We start from the raw sequence: 21,231 nt of genomic DNA on the forward strand, positions 1-21,231 counted from the left end.
AAGACTCGAGAGGGATTAGAGATGCTCGAATCAATGGGAACAAATGGATCTAGGGCAAATAAGACACTTGTAGTAGGTAATTTGGCTTATCATTACTCAAGGTTAAATGCCCCCAATGGGCTAAGAGAGTTTTGGGCGGTTGAGGAACTACCCAAAACCACCCAATGTTGATAAACTCTGTCTCGTCACTTATGTCAGTTTCACAAAAATAGAAGAAACCCTTTCTAACATTAAAAGGCTTGATCCTAAGACCACCCCTCTCCTCCTCAATCTACCCTAACCGTTGGTGATTGTGCTGTGAAAAGAGAGTTTTTGTCATGCAGATCAACCCCACTATGAGAAAAGGAACATGAAATACCCAAAGTCAGACTTGGTTTCACTGGGAAAAAACTTGCAAAACGTAACTCTAAACTTGGTCCATCTTTAATCTTTGTTTACATTGGTCATCATGCACATGATATTCAAACTTATCTGCTCCCCCCTATGAATTCTACACCATTCCTGATGTCAATTTTTGTTGTCAATAAACGTGTTGGTTCGGCAGGCTGCTTTGCCATAGAACATGATCCTGATAGGTTTACTGCGGCTACTTCAAACCTGTGCACATGGGAAGGAAAAGATAATAAGACAAGAAACCTAGGCTGCAAATAGATCAAGCTATTGATGAACAATTTAGGCTCAGCCTGCTAATCGGCTCTTTTGAGCTTACTTCTTTCAAAAACATGTGAGCTTAAGCTGTATTTCTAGAAACAGTTTACAAAAATGAGCCAAACCTCGACACTAATTTTAAGAATCTTTAAGCCTCAACAAATAATTATAGGCTCAGGCACAGTTTGGTGGTTGGTTAATTGGCTCACAAGCCCAGCTGAATTAGTCATTGGCTCATTGCTAAGCTTGTCTATGTTTTAACCTAACCAAGCCAAGCTTTACTGCAGCCTACTATTCTATTTCTACTACGCAACATCACCCTGAGGACAAAAGTTTCATCTTGTAAGATATCTCACAACTCAAACCCCAATTTCTTCAGTGTGATGGAAAGCAAATGCGTAAGTCTAGATAGCTATGCTAGTCTCATAAACATCTAAACAATAAAACATCAATATAGTCAAAGTGAGTTATTGCTATTGCCTACAGCCAACAGACAACATAAAAGCTCGAAGGAAAATGAAAAAAACAATACAAGGGAAACCTCCTCCTTACATTCTTTCCATGGCAGAAAAGTTCGTGAAGACCTTCTTCCCCTCTAATACTAACAACAACAGCATGCCCTTATATATATATAAAAATGGGGTTTTCTCAAACCTTCTCTTGCTTTCTTCCACATACGCAATTTGCTTGTTCTTGGTTAAGTTTCTGCAAGAGCAAACCGATGTTAGGTGATGATAACATGTAGCAACAGTTCTTCTGTGACACTTATCAACCATGAATGAAAATCAGTAGTTTATTCATGGCTATGTAGATATATTGTAAAAAATTGTAATTCAAAAGGTATTTATATATTTCCAGAAATTTCTAATTCCTTTTCATGCAAAAGAAAATTTCGACAATGGAGTTACATAATAATTTATTTTCATTTTTCTTTCTGCTAGAAATTATTATTATTACTTTTCTGCTCAGAAGTATTATTAATACTTTAGTAGTGTGCATCTAACATATGCTTGTTGATGTATAACATACCCAGGATCTGTGAGCCTGAATTCTGAACCTACCTAGAATTTGTTGTCACAAGCTTGTGCTTTTATATAAGATGCTAAGAAATTCCAGTGCTGGCCCACATCTTCACAGGGCCTTTTGGCAGATTGAAAAGGACAGAAAATTCACTTTGAAATCGATATATACTTGGACTACTTTATGGGGAACCTTATCTGAAGTAGTGAAAGGTACTGGCACATCAGGGCTCCACTGAAGATCAGAATTTTCTGCCAGGCTCTAGAAAGGAACATACTACCTATGAAGGACAATTTGATTTGGAAAATGTCCAAATTGACTCAAAATGCATGTTCTGTGAGGTTCAAAATGAATCGGATGATCACATGTTCTTCGAGACAGATTTGTTTGATTAAGAAGGGTATTACTAGGACATTTTCAAGTCTGAAACAAAGCAATCTCTGTCAAGTCCTGCTGGTCGGTTTGGAAGGATGAACGCAGTCCAAAAAGGGATGAAATTATCCATGGCCTTTCTTTTGCTGCTCTTCTTTGGGGCATTTGATATGAATGAAACTCTAATTTCTAGAATTTTCAGAGAAACGAAGGGTGATGTAGAGAGGGTATGGCACCATGTCTGGGCTTTAATGTCAGATTGGATATCAGTTCTAAAGGCAGAAGAAAATATCAATGCCATACATAGTTTCAGAGATACTTTCTCCTCTCATTCATATCCATATCTTCTCCTATCTCTTCACCTCTCCCCTAACTCTCCATTTTTGTTGTTGTTTTTTTTTTATTTCCCTTGTTCTCTCCCTATGGATGTATTCAACATTTTCATTGTCTTAATGAAGTTTTTGATGGGTGGCAATCTTTCCTTTCAAAAGATAACAGTAATTTGATGATGGAAGAAATGCATGCTATATTCCCTTATCATGCAACAAAAGATGTTGATGGCCTGTGGCATTTAATCCTTCCAAGTTTCAAAAATATGATCACATTTCATGGATAAAAAACTTAGCAGTCTGCAGTTATACAACAATGAAATCATGATCAGGGTTTATAAATATCAAATATTATAAGCACCATGACTGTTACCTGTAAGGCTGTAACTTATTGTTTCCTATGGCACCCCTAAATAATACATACTTGTAGTTGCAAATGAACACCCATTAACATAAAAGCATTTTCTACTTCTTGAACTCTAAATGTAGAGCTTTCTTAGTCAAGGTATAATCAACACAAAAAATAAATTTCACCGCTAGATTTGTAACACCCTGTTTTTGGGCATAGGCCAACTGGGTGCAGCTGGCCGCGATCCTTGCCACAAGGGAGGGCAGGGCCATGCGACATCGCCAAAGCCTCGCCCCTCTTCTTTCCTTTCTGGTGAATCTCCTCGCTAGCGCTCCGATTTTGAAAGAATAGCGCGAGGAGATTGCAAAATCCACAGTCTCCTCTCTCTATTTCTTCTCCTCCCCATCTATGTGGCACGATTATGCATTTTAAACTTTTGTGATGTCATTTAGCATTTCCAACCTATTTATCAAGGCATAATTTATGAAAAATATGAAATATTTTATGAGCTCTCATATAGCTATGACCGCCATTAGAAATGGAGGCCAATCGACACCCTGGAGCTAGCATCCAATGAAAACGGCCCTCTGCCAACGGGTTAAAGTTAGTGACGAATATGAACTATGATATCTTGTGGATTACGAAGATGGCCCTATCATGGATTATAGTGACCGTAGCGCGAAAAACTTGTGAGCATTGTTTTAAATAAAAATATGGATAAATGGCAAACATTTGACGATCACGAATATTTTAAATTGCACCTTCAACTTTACGAACTTGCATGGTTTGTACATACATGATTGATTTGCTACGACACAGTTTGTTATTATATTTATGAAATGTTTTACTTTACTGTATAATTTTACTTTCCAAATGATGCATTGAATTATATAAAAATTTTATGCTTGATCCGGCAAGGCGGTGCATGGTTACTTACTGAGCTGGAAATCTCATTTATCTCTTTATTTTTTTCAGATAATTAAGGTTGCTAGGAGTGGGGAAGAATAAATGAATAAAGGATGAAAGAATAAAGCTTGAAACATAGTTGCAAGCTAGCAATAAGCGTAGTTATGACTAAAAAGTTTGGGTTATGTAGTCAAGAAAATTTAAATGTTAGATTTAGATGCTCTATACCCGCTTCTTTTTGATTAGCAAATGAAATTGGACAATTTTTTTTATCATGCTATATGAATTTTTTTATTGTGGGCTTCGTGTTATTGCCGGCAATACCCTACGATAGCACGGCCATGTTATGCTCGGAATTTGGGGCGTGACAAGATTGCCTTTAGTACAGAAAACATTTAGTTATATGCTGACTAGCAATTAAAAATTGCCCATTCACTATATGAATTAAGAAGTCTGTAACCAGTAATTCTTTGGAACTGAAGTAGCTTCTTTTTTTTCCACAGATATAAGAAAGTAATCTACTCGCAGTTAAAATTCATTAATAAAATGAGTCAGAGGCATCCTAAGCCATTATACAATACATACCTCAATCTGGCTCTGCAGCTCTTTAATATACTGAACTGCCAAATCCAACATGTCTGATGTACTTGTTTGCTGTGAAGTATCAGATAAGAAAATCAAATATTATTTTGGAGGAAAATGAATGTCAAATATTATTGCACAACTAATCAATCACTTTGAATGAAAATTTTTTCTAGAAAGGAGGAATATTATATTTTCTATATATATATGCAGAAATTATTCAACCATGCAGTTTGATTGGTAGTCAACACCCTCGTTAGATAACTTAGGTCAGACTGATATGTTAAGTAATACCAAGTAACTGGATAATCCATACTGATCTAAGGAATGTCAGGGCTAGAATTCATACAAACATTTACATGGATGACACAAAAACAAACTTTTGCTTCTAACAGATATTGTGAGTTTGCTTTCCTCCCGCTCTTTTTTGTTTTAGGAAAAATTATTTACCTTATCGATGTTAGGCACAAAATCTTGCAGCTTCCTCAACCTCCTGCTAATTCTTGTTCTTCTATCCTAACAAAAGAAATAAGAATAAACTTGAGTCGAATTATGTGGAATGTTACGCATGAAATCTATTTTGTCTAATGCAAAAAATTATTGCAGAAGAAGTTGTGCACCATAGAGATATCATACATAAAATATGCTCCTGCAATTAAAGGTTACAATGACACAAATTAACCATCATGCTCTGGCTTTTATCATGTGTGATACAATTACAAGAACACAAATGGACAAAAATTTCACAGAATTTTTTTTTCTTGTCATGGTGAACTAACCCTCTCAGCAATGCTCCGGGGATGTGTTGCGCAACCCCGCTTAGCTCGAACTTTGCAAGGGACTGAATCTTCTTGCATTTGGAGATACTTCTCAATGGTAGACATATCTAATGATGTACTCGGCAGGCTAAACTGAAACCAATTAAGAATTGTCATCAATAGGGCTTTTGCATTAGAGTCATAAAGGGACAGCATGAAGCATTCCAAACAAATTAATGACATATAAGCATTAGTCATTTGGGCCAAAACCTAAGACTAAAATAGATATAAATTATTCACAGTTTTCTTCTTTCTGAGATCAAAATTGTGTTTATTCTGTGTTCATCAGACGTAATGTGCTATGACCTGATTTCTAGTAGGAGACTAGTAGCAATAAGTATGAAATTACCTGAGAGTCAATGTTACTGAGACTAGTAATAATGTCCCCATTGTTATCCTTGGCTCGTTTGCTTGGAGGAGCCGAAAATACAATCGAATTGGTATCATCCCATGTTCCAACTGGAAAATTGTTAGAAATATAGGACTGGCTAACATGCCCAGCTGCCTCATCAGAGCTATTGCCAGCAGTGATGCTTTCTCCAATGTCCGGGATACTCATCTCAGAGATTTGTGATAGTGAATCCTGCCTCGAGAAGCTCCACTGGGATGTCAACCTTCTATTTTCCAGAACATGGACACCATCAGTCGTTGTATGGGAATAGTTTATATGCCCCGTTGTCGCAGAAATACCTGTTAGACACCAAAATATCCATCAGCATCATAATAACCCTGGTATGGTTCTCTTCTTTCAAAATGACCCCCAAGCCACAGGCTGATGCATGTTCTTTGCCTTGAGAGCCTTGAACAGAAAAGGCCCAAAAAAATCATCTGATTAGAATATATAGTCTCCGATGAAGGAACCAAATTTTGTTTTTTGGCTTTGCTTGAATGTTCATGAGAAGTTAAGCCACTAATAAAGTGCTTTTCAAGTTTCCAGTAAGAAGATAACTAAAAGTAGTCATATACTTAATTAAACCATTCCAGTTTTGAACTAGAAAATAGATATTGCAGTATAAGGATTTTCTTGCTATTCTTTTTATTGTAAATAAATTGTTACTAAATCAGTTATCGGCCTTATATACACTTTTAGTAAAATTTTGCTTTTCTAAAATTATTTGGATTCCTAATATAATTTACGAGAAAAACTGGTTGTTCATCAACCTGGAGTTGGATACTGATCCTAGACACCTAGTTGATTCATTATTAAGCATAGCAATTTTTCTTTGCCATCTGTTTTTTTTTTTTTTTAAACTATGCAACATGCATGTCCTAACATGGTGAAGATGTAGGGAAAGCAAGATGATCACCACCTCCTTGATTGGAAAATGAAACCTTTGAATCCATAAGTAGGCTCTCAAAACCAATATTAGGGGATGCTGGAATACTATTAGGAGTGAAAACAGGATTTAGGAGAGGGAAGAAAATTTTGATGTTACACATTGTTCTGAGTGGCATTGGAATTGTAGAAGTAGATCACAGAAACACATACACACACACTAGGAATAGATTTGGTTTCAAAATCTAAAAAAAAAAAGCATCTCAGAAAGAGGGAAAATCTTCTAAATTCAACCAAATTATGAACATACATTCATTGGATGATTTATATCAAGGCATTGCTTACATCTTTGAAAATGGAAAATGACTGAAAAATTTGCTCTGCTTAGAAGTGTTAGGATTGAGCTTTAACATTGTTTTTGAAGTGAACATGTATAATTCCAATTGACCTATTACATCACTATGGACTACTAAATGTGGTTCAGGTAGCTTAGCATTGCATCCATAGATCAGAAAAAAAGACAATGGAGTATCCTACCAAATTCAGGATCGCCTAAGATAGATAATCCCTAAGCTTGGTGTCTTTGTGAACATAGATTTTGTCCTAGCTCTTGTTTTATCTTCCATTTCTTTGCCATGCAATGAACCAGATCCACTTGATATTATATATTACCGAGGATTTCTTTATTGCCTGGCTGCTCGTTCGCCCCTGTGGAGCAGCCTAACAGATTTGATATTCTGGACTACTGGGAGCAAAATATTGAACCTGCCTGTGGGGTTTCCTTTACAATCTCATAGATAAAGCTAAAGAAGCTTATTGCAAATCTAAATGATGACCAGATTTTTCAATATTTAGCATGATGATCTAAGTAGAAAATCAACTTTTCTATTTTTTATAATCTACATAAACTTTTGAAGTGCTTAAAAAAACAAGCTTCTCAAGGTGTCTCTTATTAAAGGAAAACCATGGAAGGATACAAATCTTATGAAGAGGCTTCTAGTACAAGTAATATGTTAAATTTGAAGAACCACACATATTTAAGAAAAACAAAGTTGCGATAGTTGAGTTGAAAGTACTTAAAGTATTCATAGTTTTCAAATGAGGTGTTAAACCTGATTTTTATTGTTGCCCCATTTACTAACAGTCTAAGCTTCTGGATTAAATGATTAAATTAACATGGTATCAAAGCAAAGGTTATTGGAAATTATGGATTCAAATTCTCTCCAAGTCAATTGGTTTTTGAGATAACAAGAGGCATTATGTGCCTAAAGAATATTATTAAAATGAAAGAAGTTACAAAAAGAGAAGGGAAAAGAACAGGTAGAAAGCAAGAATGGAAGTCCTCATCCTTCATCAAGCGATTACACTCTTTCAAACCTATTACTCTCAGTCTTCTAGAAAGTCTCTTAACCTCTCTAACGTCCTTTTCGTTGACTAAAGCAAGCCATGACAGTCTCTTTAACCTCCTGCAAAGCCACAGTTCCAGAGACAAAGTTTCAGAAGATTCTTTGATTCCTCTCCAGCATTATATGGAGTAGCTAAAATGTCCCAACTCTTCATATCATTGAGATACGCTCCCTCCTGTAGTTCCAAAGAGTTGACAAGCAGGTTGTCTGTGAATATTTAGCAAGTGCCAAAATTGCAACCCTATACCTGTCACAAGTCTACACTGAAGAAAGAACTTGTTGGAATTGGGTCATGGTTGGGCGCTTACGCTAGGCTTGCCAGAATCAACCCGATCTAATTTTAAATGTGGGGGGAATAGTTTTGGCTGTTGAGGAATCACCCAAAACCATTCAATGTAATTAAAGCTCTTCCTCCTCTTTTCTGAACTCTAGGAGAGAGAGAGAGCGAGAGCGTGAAGAAAAGAAATCAGAGAAATAGAAGAACTCAAAAGACTCCTCCATTGCTCTAGGAAGACATGGCACTTGTGCTATTATTAGGGAGAACTTTCCATTCTTGTGATTGTTCTCTGATGTGAGCAAGCCTTTAGAGCAAGAATAGGACTGGTGATTCAACCCGAAGTTTTTCCTGATGCTTCCATGAGGTAGCACTTTCCTTGTTCCCTTTTCTTTCTTTCACCATTGGTATCAGAGCATATTTTGGTTGTTTCCTAGTTCTGTTGGTCTCAAAAACGAGAATAAACTCGAAAATGATGGCAAATTCATCGTCGAATAGGGAGGATGCAGCGGTGGTGCTTGTCATCACCGCGCTTCTTTCTTTCTTTCTCTTCTTCTTTTAGGGATGATTACGGTTTAGACAAGAATAAAATATTGGATCTAGAAGCGGTAAAGGAGTGGATCCACCCATGTGGAGACAGGGGAAAAATTCATTAATACCACAACCTTGCCTCCCTTCTTTCTCTTCCAATCCATCCCAATATGTTTTTGGCCTAAGCCTCGTATTTCATCGGCAGGCTGAACATAGAAAGAAGAGGAGGCACGTGGCTTGATCACATACTATATTGTGTTGAACATAACATACCAAAGCCTTTCGCATAGTTGGCTAGTGCATGCAGTGAGGCCAAGAGTTTGAGCCTTAGGAAGGTGCACTAGAATATTACTTTTGCATCTTTTAAATAGATTTTACTACAAGAAAGTTAAAGCAAAAGAAAAAAGAAATGAAAAATAATGGGGGAGGGTTCAGGGTTTGAGCCTCGTTTCTCGCTCTATTCTTGAGAGGTTGAGGGTTGAGGGTTTGAGCCTCTCTCACCCACTCCTTTTTCAATTGTATTTTTTGTGCATTTTCTTTGAAATTTTATAGAAAATTGTATAAAAACGGGAGCAATAATTTCCTTTAAAAAAAAAAAAAACTGATTTTATGCCCGATACTACTGTCATGATAGATTAGTGTGAACTATTAATAATAAATAATAAAAAATATATGTATACTATTATCTAATTTGTTTTTGAAAATGTAGTGATAATGGTTTACAGCATCAGACTTCTTGACTTATAAGATAAATGCAATACAATGAGTCAACACATACGAATAAATGGGGGATATGATTTATGACCTTAGAGATGAGGGTAACATTCTCACCGAAGAGGAGCAAATTTTTGGCTTGATTAACTCCCTACCAGAGTCTTGGGATACAGTAAAGTTCGCCCTAAGACAAATGAGGAAAGCAAACCTTTATAGACGTCATATGTGAGCTTGAGCTAGAGGAAGAGCACTGAGCGCTAACAAGGTTAAGGCGAACCACGGTGTTTTGAATGTTCCCTTACCTTCATAGCTAGGCATTTGGGTTTCAGTGCAGGAGACAAAGGCTTCTGGCTAAGTAGGGTAGGACTAAGACTTCTTCATAAAGAAACAGTAACACAAACATGCAATGCAGGAGAATACAAAAATAGGTGAAAGACACAACAATGCTAAAGCATATCATAAGAAATCTAGCATCTTGCAAAACTCGCTAATTGTTGCGTTTAGTTTCATAGTTATGTATTGAATTATTGTATCCTTTTTTATGAATGTTAATGGTATGTTATCTTGTATATGTATATATATATATTATATAATGGAATATATTTGGATGTATTTAATGTACTATCCAAGGTGAAACTACACAATTTTAATAACGTCTTGGAGTCTTATTTTGAGTAGGAGTTCTAAGGTTGGAATGTTGATAATGCTTTCTATAGTTAGACTGAGATATAATTAGAATTCTATAGAAGAATAACCATAGTGATTGAAGAGATAAATCAAAATACTTTCCATATATATATATATATATATATATATATATATATATATATATATATATATATATATATATTAGATAGTGAAAATCAGAATTCCACGAAGTGCCCAAAATTGGTGAGAATACTGTTGGCATATATGCGAAGTATTTGAGATTGCCTTATTAGAGTAGAATATAATCCTTCACGAGCCTTTGAGCCTTGAGAGAGAATACCTAACCAAAGACAAGCTAGTGGCCAACGAGCCCCCTTGATCCTTGGTGGGCCAAGCGAGCCTTTTTGGTGGGCCAAGTGGGCCTTTATCGATGGGACAAGTAGGTGGTTTTTGGCGAACACATCGGGTGATTAGGCTAAGTGTGCCTCCTAGACCGAGTTAGGATATTTGGGCAGAATGAGCTTGCCTTCAAGGTCAGTAACTTTCATAAAATGGTACGACCTACAATACTTCAATCCCTCTGGGGAGAAGTTGGAACATATTTCTAGGGATGGTTAGTGGCAAGAAATACAAAGGTTCAGAACTATGAATCTTATTGATTTCACAACTTGACATTGTCAAGGAATGAGCTTGCTGAGCACACCTACATTTCTTCAAGGAATTGGTCCTTCAGCTCAAACAACCCACTCGCAAGTCAAAGGGTTGGATCTTTTGGTGACAAGCCCTCTAGAGACAGATGCAATCACCCCGACAAGAGGTCGGTCCTCATCTTGCCATTCAAGTGTTCGCTTGCCCTGGCCGGTTCTCCTCTGATCCATGTATAAACCAAGGTGCCCTTGTTGGATGAGAGTTCTGATCTCCGCTTTCAGTTGTATGCACTCCTTTGTGCGATGTCTATGATCTTTGTAGAACTAGCAATACTTGCGCATATCCCTCTTTTGAATGGGAGTCCTCATCTTTCGAGGCCAATGCAAGTAGCCTCAGTCTTTGATCTCCATCAAGATTTGGGCTCTCGAAGTGTTAAGAAGAGTATATTCCTCTAACCTCCAAGACAGACTCCAAGATTGCAAGGGCTCTGCTCTTCTCCGCCATGCTTTCTCCTTGGTTCATCCTTCTTTTCACGGTCTTTGTGCTTTTTGTCTCCCATTCTCACTGCTTCTTTGTGGACAACAATGGTCTCTTAACTATTGATGTACTTGTTTGCTTTGGTCAAGTGCTCCGCTAGATCCTTTGGGGCCTCTTTTCAAGCAAGAAATTGAAGTATGAGCTCCTTAGCCAACTCATTACCACAGCTATTGCAAAGGAGTGATCTAGTTCGCGCAACTCCAATGCTTCGGTGTTGCACTGGCTGATGTAGTTTTAGAAGAGCTCATCTTCCCCCTGTTTGATAGCGAACAGACTAGTAGAGGCTTTTCTCATCTTCTACTACTGATGAATTGGCTGACAAAGTGGCGGCTTAGCTAGTCGAAAGAGCAAATTGAGCTCGGTCGAAGGCTCGAATTCCAGAGTCGAGCTATTCGAAGCTTCTTGTAGCAGCATGAGAGCTTTAAAGCTCTCAAGATGATCCATCAGGTCCATGGTACCAACGTAAAACTTGAACTAAGGTATTTTGAACTTCTTAGGCAGAGGCTCCTCCATAATCTCCGTAGCAGAGGGAGGCTTGTTCCTCATCTCAAAATCCTTCCCTGCTTCGGTCCTCTGCCCCTTTAGGACATTAATCTGGTTGCTAATATCTTCGATCTTGCGATCGAGATCAATCTCTCACCTAGAGACTTCCCATGTGATGCAGAGAGAGATTATCGAAGTCGAAATTGGCTCCAAAAGGGGAATGGGAGCAACGTCGCTTCTGGCCCCCCAAGATCTTCGACATGATGATGATTGTTGCCTTGAGTTAGACTATCCCGATGGTCCATTTGGCTAGCTGAGGGAAGGATGACCTGTTGTTGCAGGTCTTACATCATCGTCGTAAGGGTCTGCACCTGTTGAACAAGCTGGCCAAGCTATCTGGCATTGGTAGCCTTAGTGGTCGATTGAGAAGGTTGGATAAGTAGGGAGCCGTTAGATTGCAATTGAACAACTTAGTGGCAGTTGCTTCTTTTGAGCTTCATATATTTCCTTCCTTATTTCCTATACATGGCGTCAATCTTTTATCATCGATCTTGGGGTGTAGATGTGGATTGCCATGGTGGACTTACGAGACAACATACAAGGGTCAGAGAGCTCGTTGGATTGGCTCCAGCCAGGCGCTCTGATACTTAAGTTAGAGAAAATTTTTGGTGAAAAGTAAAGATAAGGAAGAATGCCAGTAGTAGGATGATTACATGATTGAGAGATAAGGTGAAAAGTAAAGATAAGGAAGAATGCCAGTAGTAGGATGATTACATGATTGAGAGATAAGGGAAAGGAGTGTTTTACCTTTTTTAGTTGGTTTTTGAACCTATTTGTAGCTAAGATCCCGAATCTTCAGCGAATAGTATCCAAACAAACTCGAGATCATGCTGTTAACAACCCACTAACATGGCATGTGATGGAATTGCCAGAACCTCGTGCGCGTTTGGGCAAAGTGGTTGAGCTGCTTCTGTTACAAGGAGGCTCTGCTCAACTCGGATTGGTTGTCGAGGTTGTTAGGCTCGGTTGAGAGACTTCGGCTCAGGAGGTCAACTGCTTCTGGTGTGCTCATTCCAGTTTTCGGGTTGGATCAGGAGATTTGATCAGAATGCCTCGGAGAATTTCTAAGTGCACCCGATTGCTATGTAGGTTATGAGCTGGACAAATCTGACTGAGACACATCATCTCGGTCATTGATTTCCACCCATGGGTTGAAGAAATTTTTCTTATTCCCTAATCAGATCAATGTGATGTGCCACATGCTCTGTGAATGGCCCACTCCCTACCACCCAAGCATGGCCATGCAAGTTTGTAATGTCATTCATAAACTCTCTCTCCCCCCTTCTCTCTGTCGCATGCGTGCATGCACTACAAACTTCCAATGTATGCAGCACTCGTTACATTGAGGAAACTCAACCAAGTTCTGAGTACGTGTCATCCTTTTGACATATGCTCCCCCGAATTTTGGTAAAGAATGCTCACTCTTATTAGGTAAAAGAAACAAAATTTTTCAACACAAAAGAGTGGCGGATAAAGTACAGTTGGTGGTCCTCAGCGAGCCTCGGACGTTAACCCTTTGGGCCAAGGTCCGCCAAATCGGTCGGACCCATATCGATCAGCAGACGGGTCAATATGGTATGGTACCATCCCGAAACATGGTACTTTGGGCGTGCTTGTACGGATTTTTTTTTTTGAGTTTTAAAGTTCAATTAATTGAAAATCGATCTTTTCAAGTTTTTCAATAATTTTAAGTCTAACATGATGTTTTTTTGATTTTTTTTGACTTTTTTTAATGTTTTTTTGATGTTTTTATGATTCTGGTTTAACCTAAATGATGCATCTTATTGTTTTAAAAAGATACAAAATATAAAATGATTAGTAAGATGTTGTATGCTACAAGAAGTAATATGAAATATCCTCAAATCAAGTAGTAAGGTAAAAAATATAAAATAATATAATTAATAACATATATTTAAAGTACAATATGTTAGATGTATGCCCTAGAAGCCAATCTGGCTGACACATTATTAATTCTGGAACATAATTTTATACTTGACTTTATTATTATTGAATAATAAATGTGCATCTTTTTCATTCATATTATGTATGTGTCTATGAATCGTCCAAGAAATTAATAAGATGATGATGCATATTCTCAAGAGTTGAGAATTTGAACCATGTGTCATTGATGATTAATTTCTAAATTCTTCTGATCAATGGATTATCATGAGGACGGTGAACGATCCGATAAGATCAGTGCACAAATCGCTTTTCTTATGAGATCCGATAATTACACCTAGAGGTTCATCATTCCATTCTGCTGGGTTGCCACTACATGCTGCTAGGTGTCATTGGTGGATGGCGAGACCCACAGGAACTATCTTGATGATCGATGATCCCTGGTGAGTTGAGTTGGAATTGTTCCAACCTATTGAAAGGAGTTTTCAATAATATTTGATAGAGATCGCAATATATCTCACTACCAGACAGAATAGAACCTATAGGGTCACACACATTATGATTTGGAATCACAAATAGTTCATAGTTATCAATTTGATTGATAATTGGTGTAACCCTCTAAGAGTTAGTAAGTTGAAGAAGAAGTAATTGCAATTAGATTGCAATTTAATTGAATTAATTGGACTTAATTAATTGGGCTTGATCTTATTTAATTAGAGTTCTACTTGGAGTAGGACTCCTAGAGTCCTAATTAGATTAGGACTTCAAATTTAATTAGAGTCCAACTTGGAGTAGGATTCCTAAAGTCCTAATTGGATTAGGACTAAAATTATATGATTCCTAATTGGATTAGGATTCCTTAAGTCCTAATTAATTTTGATCTAATAAATAAGATGACTCCTAATTGGATTAGGATCGAAAGTTCAATTGAGTCATGAGTCAATTGGGTCCTAATTGGATTAGGACTCTTATGGATAAGTCTTGTAGGCCAACTAATCCTCTTTAAAAGAGGATAAATCACCCAAAATTAAGTGGAGCCCACACACCTCATGAGATAAGGGCTTGGGCGTAGGGCATGAGAGGAAAAGAGGGAGGGGCGTACTCCCCTTGGCAATACGTGAGAGAAAAATAAGGAGGGGCATATGCCCCTCCTAGGGATAAGTATGGAGTTCCTAAAAGTTAGGAGCACCACACGTTAAACCTAAGAAAATAAGGGGCGGCCCCCTTATGGATTTCTCTCCTCCTTGTATGCCGTGAACATCCCCTCCTCCTCTCTCTTGGGTGACAGCCGCAAGCAAAGAAAAAAAAAATAGGGAGGGCGTGTGGCTTCTTCTCCCCCCTCTTCCTTCTTCCACCAAAAAGAAAAGGCAACAAGAATGGTGAATCTTGTTCTCCCTTTCTACTCTTTCTTCCTCCTCTCTAAGGCAATCAAGAGTTGATTCAAAGGAGAGGATTTCAGCCATCAAAAGTAATTTCTGCAAAGAAGCTAGCATCCCGGTAAGATTCAAAGGCTTTGATTGGTCCTCTGCCTTATATGGATACACGTAGAGGCCGGACGCATGTGCGGCTTCAAGTGAATCTTCAATAAATACCACGATCATCAGTTTGCGGTGATCATCTACCCGCACAAGGTGAAGATCTGATCTTCCTAATCTTATGAAAAAGTTTTAATCCTAATCTATCTACGAACATCGGTTTTAAAATACGTTCATGCGATGAACGAGATCTCACGCATACCTCTTCCGCTGCATTCTAATTTTTCTGCGGCGTGCGGAGGATCCCAACACAATACGCATACCGATATTTAAAATCTCATCGAGTGCCGATGCCTCTCGTAGATATCTGGATTATAGTATAGTCAGGAGGTACATCAGTCCACTCCTCTAACCAAGCAGGATTGTAGTCTTGTATGTTCATCCCATAAGGAACGCACTTCGGATTATAAGTACTCTCAGATCTCTCATTGAAGCTCTCATTCTGAGAAGTGCCCTCTAGCTGATAAACTAACAAAATGGTTGTGAAGGAGCCCATTTATAAAACCGGCAGCAAAATCCTATGCGTAAGATGCTTTGAGCTACGCATGATAGTAGCCACTGAAAGATGTCTTAGACGCACCATATCCATGTCTGTATCCGTATGGGTCATAGGCTACCTGTAGTGCGGGTAATAGGATCCAGTATACGACTCGAAACTTGATATGTCTATGGATTTTACTCCATGTACGAGATCATCTACAGCTGCATCGTGTCCTCCTGAATGACTTCAAGGAACCCATCTCCTATATACAATCGGATCCTCGTGGGCTCCACCAGATTGTGCACTGTGGTCCCTATCCTGTGTAGCATACGTAAACTAGGACTCACAGGTAAACCGAAGACCATGCTACGGCTGTCTCATAAACAATGGTCTCATATCCTCCACTCCCTCCCTGGCTAGTAGATTCATTACCACCAGAACTCCTACTCCTGGTCTTTGAATCTGAGTGAACTGGCTCCTCCTCTACACTCTTCATTGAAGCTGCAGATGCCTTTCATGTTTCTTTTTTAGTGTGTTCTTACCCTTCGTGTCACTTCGTTCATGCTCCTCTCTATCTGCTTACCCTTCGTACCCTTCTCTGCTTGGCCATGTTGGGAGGATATATATCGCCCTCCTGACCGAGTCGACTGGGTAGCATAATGACCTCGTCTAAACATCTCTCGATCATATCTCTAAAAGTATGCCTTGAACAAGGAGTCTTGTGGTGACCGGCTCCTCTATAGCTGAGGCTGATCAGCTGGAAGGATGCGTGGAATATTTCTCTCTACCCATTACCCTGCGTCGACCCTAGTCTAGCTGGCTACAAAACTGGCCGGTCGTGGAGGCGATCCTCCCTCATTAAGCTCTGGCTCCTATCGCTGGCCTACAAGTCATTCGATCATAGGATCATCTACATCGTCAACAAAAGCACTTATACTTTAGCTCCACTTTTTTCTGAATGCATTTTAGTCTTAACTTCAGATTATAATGACTGCGTTCGACCTTTCCAATACCTCTTTTTAACAGAAAAAAGCAAAGGGAGAGGGGGCTCAATTCCGTAACTAGGTTGACTCAGTACGGACTAGACGATTCGTACCAATCCTAAGATAGTTTCGGTCAGTTTCAAGCCGATTTGAGATCGGAATCATTTTTAATGAGCGAACCGGTTTTTCACCGAGTCAACTTGACACAGACCAAATCGAACGGTTCAGTACAATCTCTTGCACCCACATATTCGATGATAAGACCAACTTCAATGCACCATCCAAGTCCACACATGTAGGCCAAAGCACTTAAGATGGACGTGGACCCCTGATGTGACATCTCTACATCATGAACCTGGACAAGGCAAAGGCTGGACCCACGAGCCGGATGATGCACTAATGCATGAGCGGATACGACGGCCTAATAGAATTAAGTCGGCATAAAATATTTATAAACGCGTACTACGAGGATTAGCGGCATCAAAGATAAGGGCAACTTCGTCATCCTAAATTATAATAGAATAGAAAACCATGAATGGTCACCGTCACCCCCGCCCCCCACCCCCCCCCCCCCCCCCCCTCTCTCTTCCCGGGCACCCGCTTCCAAGGCGGGCGCCATCCAAACCGGCAGACGTAACGGAGCCCGCATCCAAACCGGCAGACGTAACGGAAAGCAGCCTCCGTCCTCTGTTTTCTTTCCGCTGCAAGCCCAAAGGCGGTTTTCCGTAGACTATCGTTAATTTCGATATGCCCTGTACACATGAATTGTTTCACCAGAGTTTTATTTTTTTAATTGAATACCAGAGCGGCATCACAAGGGCAACGCGTTTCCGCACGTATACTGCTGTGGGACCCAACCGTGGGACCAAAGGAATCGATGCCACGTGGCATGAGATATTTGGTAACAAAGTGGAGTTGCGGCAGGGCATCCAATCTCGGAGGGATACGTGGCAATAACACCCAAAAGCGTTTTCGTTAATAAACTCAATAATACCGTGGGTTCCAAAACCTGAACTGCTTTCCCGTCTGATATAGTGACTAGCGAGCACTGGACCACGTAATGGGCGGCGCACTAATCGTTTCCAGTTTTAGCTAAAATCAGCTACGTTATATCGAACAATAAAACAGTGTTTTGTCAAACCAACGTGAGGTGGGAGGGGAGTCCAGCGGTGGGCCCTACAAATAGTAAAAGAAGAGCAAGAAGTAAACGCGAGAGCAAAAGAAACGCTAACCGGGATCCACCGTGAGGTGGGCGAGGAACCCAGCAGGCGAGCTACTGTGCCGGACAAGTTGGGACCCACCGGCGGCCGTCTTCAGATCGGCCGCCACGTTGAGCTCGCCGAATCCGTACGATCTCTGCAAACCGCTCTCCTTCCTGGGAGATGCGGTGGTCCGGCAGCTGGACTCCGCCGTGAGGCACGAGGAGTCCCCCGAGAAGAACCGGCTCATCATGCTCTCCGATCCGACGGCCGAGAATTCGCCGCCTCCGCCGCCGCCAATCACCGACTCCGCGATCCCCGCCATCAGCGACCCCGGTGCGGACCCGTAACGAGCGAGCACCGGCGGCTCCATCAAACCCGGTCTGTTGCTCGACGACGGTGATTGGTTCATCGCCTTTAAGAGAAAGCCAAACAAAGAAGAGCCCAGGCGGAGATTAAAGCTTAGGTTTGTGCCCTAAGGGGGACCAGGTGGGGGGGAGGATGCCTTATATATATGGCAATAAACTAAAGTTCGTTTATTCAGCCACAAGGGTGAGGGGTCCACCAATAGTTGGGGGGTGGGTGGGTCGGGTAATGGGTGGTTCTATATACACCCCCCCTATTGCTCAGGACACCCCCCAAAAATTAAAAAAAAAATTAAATACTCTCTACACCCCCCATTTGCTAAGGACACCCCTAAAAAATTAAAAATTCCTAAATTACCCCCCACCCTCCCCACCCCCTCACCTAAATTGCTCTCTACACCCCCCAAACCCCCCCCCACCCCGCTCTTCCCCTCCAAAACACCTTGCCAACGCCCAAAAACCCCCCGTTCCCCCTTCTCCCTCTCGTCGCCGGCATTCTCCCGATCTCCGACCACCTCGCCGGCTTCTCCCGGAACCACCTCGCCGGCTTCTCCCGAAATTTTTTTTTTTCACGGTTCGTGCTCCGTTCGGCACTGGACCGCCGAACAAAAGGCTTCTGTTCGGCTGAACAGTGCCGGACAGAAGCCTTCTGTTCGGCACTGTGCAGCCGAACAGATCTGTTCGGTTGAGGGTTGCCGAACAGAAGGCTTCTGTTCGGCACTGTTCAGCCGAACAGAAGCCTTTTGTTCGGCGGTCCAGTGCCGAACGGAGCACGAACCGTGAAAAAAAAAAATTTCGGGAGAAGCCGGCGAGGTGGTTCCGGGAGAAGCCGGCGAGGTGGTCGGAGATCGGGAGAATGCCGGCGACGAGAGGGAGAAGGGGGAACGGGGGAGGAGGGGTTTAAGGGGGGTTTGAGGGGTGTTTTTTTTTTTCTTTTCAAAACGAAACGGAGGAGGAGGAAGGGGGGTGTATGAGAAAATTTCAAGGGCAATATGGTAATTACACTAAAGGTTAGTTTGGGTATTTTCTTTTTGGTTTTTGGGGGGTGTCCTGAGCAATAGGGGGGGTGTATATAGAACTACCCTCGGGTAATATGCGTTGGCTTTATAAAGAAGTGGGAATGGGCATGGAGTTTATGGGAATTACGAGAGTGACATCCCATGTGATCTGGTGAGAATACTTAGAATACATTGCTTTGGAGGTAGTCGGCAGGTTGATTTTATAATGCTGGTAGCTGATTTCAGTGGCGGCTGCTCTTGAAGTACTCTGAATTCTTTCATCCATTTATTTGTGCAGATCTCGATGAGGTCATTGTCTGGTCTTACAGTGGGTTTGCACACAAAAAAAGTGCATTTCAACGGTCAACAAGTTTAGAAGATCAATCACAATTTCGCGCCAAATATACAACCCGGACCTCTTGGTGGGATATTGACTTGGCTTTTCCATACATCCATAAGGTACTTATGTAGTTATTCTTAAGCTCTACTTTAAAATCGTGCAAGGAAGACAGAATAAAGGATTGGTAGATCAACCACCCATACTGATCTGGCAGCACGTGGATTTGTTATTAAATTCGAAAGTTTTCAAAATTGAGAATTGAGTTGGAGTCCCTGATTCTGCCGGAATGATAGACTAATATACTAGACTTCTGGATACATTCACCAAAATGCCCCTCCTTATCGGTAATTGGAACTTTATTTTCTGCAATTTGTTGCCTCGCTTCGTCGTTCATTGAAATAAATACTTAGCAAATCATTATTTTTGTTGCTTTAATTTTTAATTTATTCTTCCCAACCAGATATAAAGATGGATATAATAGCGGCTACCTCCGATCCCTGGATATCAACAGCGACTGCCTCCGCGAACTTGCACAACAACAATTAAAAAATAGAAGCTTGCCAGATTGGCTTCCACCAAATCCTTCAATATTTAAATTAAAAAAAAAATTAAAAGAGAACAAAAAACAAGACAAAATTTCTCCCAGTTTTGATAATTATTTTTTAGTTTAATTTTCTTTCTTTTTTTATTACTATTTTATGTGGAGGGCCTTTAGATTTATTATAGCTGGAATCCCGCATCTCTAGCTAATTGTATCCTAACAAACTCAAGGTCATGCCAAAACTATTGACATGATGTAATAGTTGTAGGGACGCAATATAACAGTTTGGCATATGATAGGATTACTAAGGCGATCTGTAAATTTGAGGCAAAGGGACCGAGCTGCCTCTTTCACAGAAAGGTCCTATTAGCTTAGATCGGTGTCCAAGGAGGTCGAGATGAGCTGGTGGTTGAGATGAGCTAAGTAATATTGGCCTCGGAGGCTGGTTGCCTCAGGTTTACTTGTCTCGATAGAGGAGGCTCGACCAGAATACGGTGGAGAGTTTCTGGATGTGCCTAAGCCATCGTATAAGTAATGAGCTGACAAATCTCATCGTGCCACGTCACCTTTGGGACAACCCGGCTGAACTGGGCCTGGTTTGGATCAAAGTTGACAAGCCAAGCTGACTTTGATACGACAAATTCAAAAAAAAAAGGGATAATGAAGGGCATGATTGTGATCCTCTGCTAGAGCAGTGGACGTTGTGGATGACCACGAACGGACCACCATGGATGATGCAGACTCTCCATAGTCGGCACGAATGACGGCCGACTGTTAGGGCCATTGCCAACCAACAAATGGCCAAGTCTATCCTCTCGTTGAGTCAATTCCATCCGATTTCGAAATTCTCTTTATATCCTCCAACCAATCGTCATGCTTGATCACAATTGAGCCCTTCTCCCTTTCTTCCTCACCTCCGACGATTGTCGTGTCGTTGTAGCTGAGCTCTGCCACATCCAAAATCCCTCCTTTTTCCCTCTAAAACCTGGTTGCCCTGTTTCTTTTCCTTCTTCGAGCATTGCTGCCACATCACTGATGACCCATGCCACCGACAACCAAATCCAAACCCCTGATTGAACCCGAATTGTGACTCTATCTCTTCTTTCTATTTTGTTGGTGGAACCAAATCGAGTCAGAATCCTTTCATAGTTTAATTTTCTAACCTAAAAATTATACTTTGATCAGGTAGAGACCTGTACCTGAATAGCGAGGAGGCATGATCGAGACTAGTTCCTTTGCATTCAAGTAACCCTGAACCCCACCAATTGATGAAATTCATATTTTGATCC

At 40.5% G+C, this 21,231-nt stretch overlaps 1 protein-coding gene across 2 annotated transcripts; it reads right to left on the bottom strand.

The window, feature by feature from the left end:
* Positions 1 to 352: 352 nt before the first annotated feature.
* On the bottom strand, positions 353 to 18,194 carry LOC103696680 (transcription factor bHLH128-like). 2 transcript variants are annotated; one of them, XR_602445.4, is made up of 7 exons: positions 17,732 to 18,194; positions 5,374 to 5,714; positions 4,986 to 5,117; positions 4,657 to 4,722; positions 4,210 to 4,278; positions 1,201 to 1,353; positions 353 to 597 (listed from the first exon to the last, which is right to left on the bottom strand). XR_602445.4 is itself a non-coding variant. In XM_008778369.4 (6 exons), exons 1-6 carry the CDS (start codon positions 18,108 to 18,110, stop codon positions 1,297 to 1,299), a joined length of 1,044 nt encoding a protein of 347 aa, XP_008776591.2. In that variant the 5' UTR covers positions 18,111 to 18,194; the 3' UTR covers positions 1,035 to 1,296. The 2 variants fall into 2 exon arrangements, 1 of the variants encoding a protein (XP_008776591.2); XM_008778369.4 differs by lacking the exon at positions 353 to 597 and having other exon boundaries at positions 1,035 to 1,353.
* Positions 18,195 to 21,231: the final 3,037 nt, after the last annotated feature.

Source organism: Phoenix dactylifera, chromosome 9, assembly GCF_009389715.1.
Source record: "Phoenix dactylifera cultivar Barhee BC4 chromosome 9, palm_55x_up_171113_PBpolish2nd_filt_p, whole genome shotgun sequence".
Taxonomy (NCBI): domain Eukaryota; kingdom Viridiplantae; phylum Streptophyta; class Magnoliopsida; order Arecales; family Arecaceae; genus Phoenix; species Phoenix dactylifera.